Raw genomic sequence first — 9,011 nt, forward strand, 5'->3', positions numbered from 1 at the left:
TCTTTCCCTTTCTTTTTTTGTTTTGTTTCTGTCCTCTTTATTCTTTTTTTTTTCATTCTCTCACCCCTAAATCTGCAATTCATTCGTCCCCCCTTTAAAAAATTTTCCTCATTCATCCTTCATGTTTTTTATTCATCTCCTCTTTAAAATCCCCCTGTATTTGGTTTTAGAAACAATTTCCCTCATCTCAAATTGTCTCCTCTATTTAATCTCCACCTCCCCTGGTATTTATAAGTGCAGCGCAAGAGGGGCACCTTACCCCTACCATAGCATAGGGTAAGATGGTCAATAGGGAGCTGCTTGCAGGGCATGGTTCCCATGGTTTCTTCATCATGGTGGCATAGGCATATAGGTATGGTTTTTATCAGGATTTGTGTAAGTGAGAGGGAAAATAGAGGGAGAAAAGCAGGGGAAAAATCAAAATGAAAAACTCTTCTTCCTTTGCTACACGTCCAGGGGAAGAAAAAGAAGCACAGTGCTGTTTAAAATAGCACTACATTGTGGTGCTTTTTTTGAATTTTCTCTTTTTTTTATTTGGGGACTTAGAAATTGGTAACAACATTTCAAATGAAAAAATTGGATCAAAAGGAAATAGGGGTTTTGTATGAAAGAACCTGTTTTTGTTGTGGAGATTGGTTTAATAGTTTTACCTCTTTAAGAAGGCTTTTTTTTTTTTTTGCTATGATGACTTTTAGTTGATGGTTTGCAAGGTTAAAGCAATTTTGACAAATTGGATAGGGATTCTACCTAATTTTGTACTTATAAAAAACTTTCTGCTTTTTTATATTTAATTACTGTTTCATACTAGGATTTGTATTTGGTTTTGTAGATGAAATGGTTAAAGAAAGGAGTTTTGCAGGGTTTTGTAATTTTTGAGAATTTAGAAATTCAAACTTTGTTTGCAGGGCTTTGACTTTGTCTCTGGATTTAAAAGGCATCAAGATCTATTTTAGAGGAATTTTCTAGTTAGAAAATCAAGAATGGAATTTGGATCTCCTTTTATATATTCTATCTCAAAATAAAAAATACTTAATATAGCTTACTATCGGGCAAATATTTGTTTTGAAGTAATATTTTGAACATTTTTCTATATAACTAATTTAGTGGATTTATAATTAATATGTAAAAGGAATTTTTTATTTAATAAATCCATTTGAAATTTTGTAATGCATAACATAATGATTTTTTTTTATAGCATGATAGTTCTTTTAATAATCATTCAAATGTGAAGATATAAATTAAATAATTTGTTCTTTGTTATTTTGTACTTATTTAAGAATACCTTCGTACCCTAACTCAGAAGCATATGTCTTAACTATTTTGGGAGTTAAGAGATTAGCAATATGTAGGTAAGGGATTTCTTGGACCTATTTTTTAATTAATCGAACAATTCCAGTATGTCATTAGACATGGTTCTTTCTCAACCTATCATTTAAGGGTTTAGCTATTCTACTCATATTGAGATAAAAAGTCTAAAACATAATTTATACATCCTAAAAGCATTTATAGTTGGGTTTTTTCTAGAGTTTTGTCAGAAAATTTAGCAATAAATATAAGAGATCTCTTAATAGGTATAATTGTTCCTTAAGAGATATAATGACCAAGAAAATGAATGAGTTTGAAAAAGAGAAATTTTATTTTGAAACAATTAAACCATTTTTCTTTGCGACATAAAAGAATGTCTGTAAATATTTGAAATTTTAATCTATTAAATTTGAAAAGATAAGAACATCATCAATGTATATTATTCAAAATTTTGGATATACATTGAAAATATCATTCATAATTTTTTTAATATTCAAATGGAGCATTTTTTTCAATCCAAATGACATGACATTTCACCATTTTGACCATATGAGATTGTAAATGCAGTTTTGTTATGTTCTTTTGCATGAATTTGAGTTTGTCAAAATCCTAATTTCATATCAAACTTTAAAAATATGAATGCAGAATATAATTCTTGTAATAACTTTTTTTAAAATTGGTTATTTAATCCATTTCAAAGCTTTGTTTAAAAGTTTATAATTTATAACAAGCATTGGTGTGTCTTGTTCAATTTCAAAATTTTTGTTAATATAAAAAGCTACACGCGATCAAGGTGATCTAAATTTTTATATAAGACCTTTAAACTTTAAATCTTTGGTTTTATGTTCAGCACTCATTTGAATAGGTCTTGATTTTATAGGAATTTGTTTTTCATAAAAATTATCATCATAAAAAAGATCAACATGTTGTTTTCTCTTCCATAACGCATTTGATAAATCAAAATATATCTCTTTTGTAATCTTGTTTTGAAATTCTAAAATTCTTTTTTGTAAAATAGAATTTTATAATTGCTGCTCAATTTTATTTTATTTTTGTAAAAAGACATCTTGTCTAAAATGCATGAGATAAGCTTGATTTCCTCGAATCAATATATTCATGTGGTTAGTATGATTAGAACATGCCTTGATTAAATTTAAATTCCTAGTTTTTGGCTTTTTTATGAAACGAAAAATAATTTTTTTTAATAAAAAGACATCTTGTCTAAGATGTATGAGATGAACTTCCTTTTCTCGAGTCAATGCATTAATGTGATGAGTATGAATTAAACATGCCTTGATTTGATTTAAATTCCTAGTTTTTGGCTTTTCTATGAAATGAAAAACAAGTTTTATGCCATTGATTTTTGAAATAGTACTTTCATTACTAGTTTTTTAAGGAGTAAGCATGTCAATAAAAGGAATGATAAAAGTAACAATATGATTAATATCACTAGTAATAAAAAAATTTTTAGATAAAACCCCTTATTAAAAACTAATGCTTGAATTTTGTATTCGATAACCAATTTAGTATTCTTTGCCACAGAAAGTTTTTCAGAAGTGCTTTGTAAAAAATTATTTTAAAACTATTTCTTATTTAATACAATTTAAATATGCACCTATATCAAACAAGACAACACTATTTATTCTACAATCATTTGAAAAGATTAATGTAATTTTTATGATATACTTCTTTGAAGTAATTTAAATTAAAATATGTTAAAAATATTCAGGAACGTGCTCAGTATTTGATAATACATGATCTAATGCATGATTATCTAGGGTTTACAATCAGTCTAGCTTTCTAACTTTGTAAGAAGTTATTGTAAAAGAAAATTCTTTTTGTTGAGCTTATTTAAAATTATGTAGTTCAGTCAATAGCAACATATTTAGATTTTTTTTTGGTTGAGAATTTTAGTAATGTCATAAGTATTTGTACTAGTTGATGACAATAATGATTGTCTTTGAACATGTTGTGGTGTCTTTGACTTATCAAAGGAACTCATAAGTTTATCCATAAATTATTTTTTAAAAAAAAATTAAAGATCATTATAACTTTAAGAATCAATTCTTGGTATTGGGTTAAGATATTTTTTTTGAAGTTTTATGGTTTGATATGTTTGAGCCAAAGTTAGATGTTACTAACTTATATATTTGAAAGTGTTCTTTATAAATATCTAACGACCTTGATTCAATCTCAGATGCTTCAACCAAGAGGTTTTGGATATGGTAAATGCCTTCTTTTTCTAATTATATTTCATATAACTTTGTGTTGATTCAAAAAAAATATAAAGGTATGACCTTTCTAGCTATATTTGTAATATGTAATGTTTTTTAGATAATTTTAAGCTTGGGTTTTGGTATTGGCTGAAAAAGTTTTGCGGGCTTTGTAGTGATCTTTTTGTTGGATGGCTTAATTTTACTATAGAAATATTTGTATTTATGATTGATCTTCTGTTAAGTGCTTTGTTGGGCTTTAAAGTGGTAGATTTGAAGCATGAACCATTAAAAGTTGACTTTGGTAGAATAGGTCAAACTATTGACAAAAAACTTCCTAGTTCCTGTCTAGTTCTTCTCATTTCTCATTTAATGTGTTTTTGAAGTTTAAGGTTTTAACAAATCTTAAGACCTTCTTTTTGGGTAAAATAATAAGCTTACCATATTTTAACTGAGCATAAGGATTTGTTTTGAAGATAAAAATGTCTTTGATTTTGTTCCTAGCTCTTTGTCTTATGAGGGTCGACAAATTAGTAAGGATTTTTTTTCCAAAAATATTGGTTTGAATCTTCTTGGAGCATGACACGAGTAAGGAAAATATTTTTATACCATTGGAACTCAATGAGTTTTTTGCATCTAAGGTTAAAAAAAAGTTCAATATTTTTATCTTTGAGAAGTAAAAGATCTCTTATAGAATGAAGGGAAATTGTTAAAATGAGGGTTGAAATTGCATCTTGGATGGTGTTTCCATCAAAGTCAAGAATATGTATTTGGTCTTCAATCATTTGGATAAAGTTAAGGATTTCAAGGTGTTGGGTTTCAGTAAGATGATAATTCCACCATTCCTTTAACTAACCAGAAAAACCAATTATAAGAAATTCAACTATAGCTTTGTCTGAAGTTTTAGTTTGGGTTTTATAGGTATTGACAGCTATAGTAATTTATTATAAGGTGTTTAGGATATTGTATTAAGATATTCCATCTATGTTCTATTCATAGAGAAAAAAACACTAAATCTTTATTGGTTTGTAATAGTTAGTTTATTATAGAGGTTTATATAAAAGGAAATGATTATTTTAGGAATATGATTTCTCCAAACAAGTTTATTAATTTCAAGAGTTTTTTTTTATGAAAGGCTTATTCATTAGTGGTATGAGTTTGATAATTTTTAATAGCGTTTATGTGGACTGTGAAGATTTAGAGATTATTACTAACTTATAGGATGTTAAGAGCAATCAAGGTGGAGGATGAAAAGGTGATTAAGGTAAACTTTAATAACTTTAAAAAAGTTAATTTTATTGTTTTGGAATTGGGTTTGGCTAGTTCTTGTAATTTGGTATGGTTTCAATACTGGGTTTTTAGCTTTTGGTCTACAAATTTTGTAGTTTTAACTAAAGAAACAATAGTCTTTGGGATTTGTTTATCTATTCTAGACAATTGTTTTTCTATGGTATTGAGGTTGGTATTAGTGAAGTTCTTTTACTTGATAATGTGTTTGGTGTTTATGCTAATGTCTTCACTTGAGTTATTGTAAAGGGTAACATCTACAATCTGACTATTATAAAGAATTTTAATGTTTCTCAAGGATTGATGTTCAGATTTAATAAAAGTACCATTGATAAGTTTCCATACACGAGTTTTATTTCTAGATGTTATAAGACATGTATGCTTGGAAAATGGATATGTAATATGGTGTTCAAATACATAAAATGATTCGAACCACCGAAATAACAAAATCTTAACTTCATATAATGCAACAAAAATTAAGCTATAAGTCTTAAAGAATTAAGATCTCTTTTCAGATTTATAAGTATTATAAAAATCATCAATAAAATATTTTATGTTTATAATAAAATCTGTTTAACATTCAGCTCATTTTAGATGTTTTTGATTACAAATGAGAATGTTGGGGATGTTGGTAGAGAAAATTGATCAATGATTATATATAATAGTTTAAGTATATTTGTGGTATAATCAACATTTTGAAAACCGATAATAGAAATATCAGAGATTGATTTTTTAGATAAGTTTATGTGGTAAAGTATATTTATAATTAAGAAAATTTCATAAATTCTGTTGAGATTTATTATACTGGATGTAGAAAATTCATTTGAGAATCTAGAATTAGTTAAATGTTTATAGAAGGATAGTTTAACTTATCATTATTATACTAGGTTGTTTGTTTGAATTGAATATTTAATTGTAGTAGTTGCAAAGGTTTAGGTTGGGTAGCACCTTTAAGGATCTAGTTTTTTGGTAGGATAATATCTTTTTATTTTATAGATTTAGGTATAACTGCATTTGATCTAGAAAATATTCTGAGAAATAAGATTTTATATTTGTGGAATTAAAATTTATGTTTTATAATGAAAATTAAAAATTAATGCTACATGAATTGATACTTTAAACATGATATGGTAATGAAATTTTTTTTTTAGTTTAATAAGTTTTTGGTTTTTTTTTTTCATATGAGATGCTTAGGGTGGATTGAGGGTGGGGTAGATAATTTTTTTAAATTTTGTAATTAAATGTGAGGTGCTATAATATTTTTAAAAGAGGTGCCTACATAGAAGGACTTTGCCTTGATTAAATGGTCGTGCCTGCATGGAACGAAAAAAATATAAAGTTATCGATGTGTTTTGTTGCCTTTTTTCTCCCTACATGTTACAACCTTAATATAAATGCTTGCAACGCAGCTGATCAAAAACAAAAACAGGAATAAAAATACAAATTAAAGATAGAATTTTTCTACAGAAAGATTGAAGCAGAGTACTGATTAATTTATCTTTCATTAAACAAAATAAGGTAATTGGATATCAATAACTCAAAATTTAAATAATTTTTTATTTTGTTTTGAGATGTTTATTAAGATTTTGATGAGATTTTTTTATATAATTCTATTTTTTTATTTTTCAAATTTGCTAGTTCTAATAATTGTTTTTTGAATTTTTGTTATAGTGATTTTTTTCTAATCAATTAGATAAATTTTAATTGGTTTGTTTTTATTATGATTGGATTTTTTTTTATATTTTGTTTTTAGCAGAGCCACCAAAATTATCAATTTTTTCTTACGATATATATTTTGATTTTAGGTTGAACTATAAACAAAATAAGAAGAATTGATTTTTTTAAAAAAATATTGATAACTCGCAACCCAATGAACCAACTCTAATGTATAATATTGAAGTTATGGTTGAGGAGCCTCAATGTGCTTTAGTTTATGAAAACCCTGTATTGATTAGTAAGCAGTATTTTACTAGAATAAATATTGCTCATTTAATTAGAGATTTAAGCAATAGTGCTTAAATTTGAAAATACCAGGTTAATCAATAAACTAAGCCGTATTGTATTGATGTTTTATTGATGTTTGATGTTTGAAAAACATGTCCGTTACACTCAGCCCCGTCAACACATCCTCTTACTCTAAATTACTGTTGATGCATCAACGTTCCACCTCCAACATCAACATCTCATCGGCTGCTGCGAAGATGTTGCAATCCACTGGGATCTCCATTTCCACTGATTCCTCTTCGGATCATCACAACATCAATAATGATGTCAGAAGCTCTCTTCCTGAACTCCTCGGCGATACCGATACTAGATTTCTAGCGGAGAGAAATCTCAACAGGCTTAATAATAATAACAATCCGTGTGCTTCCCCTTGCTCCCGTTCTCTCAATTTACAGCGATCTACAAGCAGCTGCGATCCCACCTTGTTTCATTCACTCAAATCTGCAAAGCTGCCTCCAGTGGGCCCTTGCTCCAAGATCCCTATTGATGCTTCTAGAAAAACAAGGAAAGTTTCTAGCCAAGAAGATGTGCAATCTCTCAAGCTGCTGCACAACCACCACCTGCAGTGGAGATTTGTCAACGCAAAAGCACAGGCTTCCACTCAAGCTCAGACATGCGAAACTGAGGTACTATACAATCTCATTCCTTAATATTTGCTATTTTGTTCAATTCCAATCTCAAAAGTGATTAATCCTCTCTTCTCTTTCGTAGAGAAACCTGTATTCCCTCGGTGTCAAGATAACAGAATTATACAACTCAGTGAAAAGAAAACGCGTTGAGCTTGGCCTTCTGCAGAGAATCAAACTTCTATGGACCATCGTTGAAGCTCAAGTAAGGCTGCTGCTGCTGACACACACACACACACACACAGTCTGTTTTATTGTATCTATTGAATTCTACATTTTTTTTCCCTCTTCTTCATCAACTTTTGCCCCAGAACTATAATAATATAAAACAATAAAAAAACAAATTGCCTGTATCTCACCTGGTTGAGCGTTTAACTTGTGTTTTGCATTTAGGCAACTCTATTGTGACCAAACAATCTACAGTTACATGTAATAGTTTACAGCAACAATAGTGCTATTTGTTGTTCTAATGGAATGAATTTTATAGATGCCATATCTGGATGAATGGGCAGCTTTTGAAACGGATTATTCGGTATCCCTGTCAGAAGCGATTCAAGCTTTGTTGAATGCCTCACTTCAAGTTCCAATCAGTGGAAATGCTAGAGTATGTTTTACCCTTTTCCTTTTGTCACTTTCAGGGTTTTATCATTCTTGTGTGCTGTACTCTGACAACGATATGGATGTCCATTGTAGGCTGATATTAGGGAGGTAGGGGAGGCATTGAACTCTGCAGCAAAATTGATGGACACAATAGCTTTTCACATGAAAGCCTTATGCCAAAGGTGAGGTGGATTTTCTCACATTTTTCTCTAATAATCAATGAATGGAAGTACTTCTGTTGGGAAGTGAAAAAACATCTAACCATAAACAATATACGCCAACCATACGGGTAGGAGAACCAAAGTTTTCAAAGGAGGAAGGTTGTTTGAGACCAGCCTAATTGTGTCATCCAAAGGAAAACAATGCGCCATGAAGGCATAGTGTTAGAAAGAGGGTCCCGTGTTTGCTACAAAATCTGAACAGTTAGTTAATTAGACTCAAAAGGTGGATAAAAAGAATGCTTGATGGTACTCAAAAGGTGGGCCAACCAACAGTCTGTTAACTGAGGTAGGTAGGTGCTTTCCGCTTTTTCCAAACAGAATTGCCTTCTCTTCTGTCACACCCGTGTCTAAGATGCCAAAATAGTGTCACAAGCTATCATCCTTACCTTAACCAAAATTAAATTTGTCTCCATTTCTTATCCTCCAAACCCATCATGAATGATTCTTTTGAACATTTCTTGATGCAGGCTGAAGAAACAGAACATTTGATCTCAGAAGTAGCTAGGGTGACTGGAGGAGAAAGAGGTCTTATTGAAGAATGTGGGGATCTGTTGTCAATGACATATAATTCACAGGTCTGCTACACCATAATTCTGTTCAAAATTAATTATACTACTGATATCTTATTGTATTCTGTGCCCATTCCCTGAGCTCATCAATCACTTGGATAAGAAGAAAGAAAAATATCCAACTCCTAATTAATTACCATGTTTCGGATGCCCCTGTTATTGTAACCACTAAATGACGGTATTGAT

General features: G+C 29.6%; 1 protein-coding gene across 3 annotated transcripts in view; it reads left to right on the plus strand.

Moving 5' to 3' along the window:
* Nucleotides 1-6,905: 6,905 nt before the first annotated feature.
* The window catches only part of LOC105111963 (protein ENDOSPERM DEFECTIVE 1-like), a 2,715-nt gene continuing 609 nt past the window's right edge, over nt 6,906-9,011 (plus strand). The window contains exons 1-7 of one of the 3 annotated variants that reach the window (XM_011007491.1): nt 6,906-7,435; nt 7,521-7,640; nt 7,923-8,039; nt 8,129-8,217; nt 8,329-8,479; nt 8,514-8,546; nt 8,724-8,804. In XM_011007491.1, coding sequence (XP_011005793.1) covers nt 6,956-7,435; nt 7,521-7,640; nt 7,923-8,039; nt 8,129-8,217; nt 8,329-8,416 — 894 coding nt within the window. In that variant the 5' untranslated portion in view covers nt 6,906-6,955 and the 3' untranslated portion in view covers nt 8,417-8,479; nt 8,514-8,546; nt 8,724-8,804. Of the gene's footprint in view, nt 7,436-7,520; nt 7,641-7,922; nt 8,040-8,128; nt 8,218-8,328; nt 8,547-8,723; nt 8,832-9,011 lie in introns of those variants that run through there. The other 2 variants (XM_011007490.1, XM_011007492.1) reach the window with 2 other exon arrangements.

The sequence above is a fragment of the Populus euphratica genome, unplaced genomic scaffold, assembly GCF_000495115.2.
Source record: "Populus euphratica unplaced genomic scaffold, PopEup_1.0 scaffold315.1, whole genome shotgun sequence".
In the NCBI taxonomy this organism is placed as follows: Eukaryota; Viridiplantae; Streptophyta; class Magnoliopsida; order Malpighiales; family Salicaceae; genus Populus; species Populus euphratica.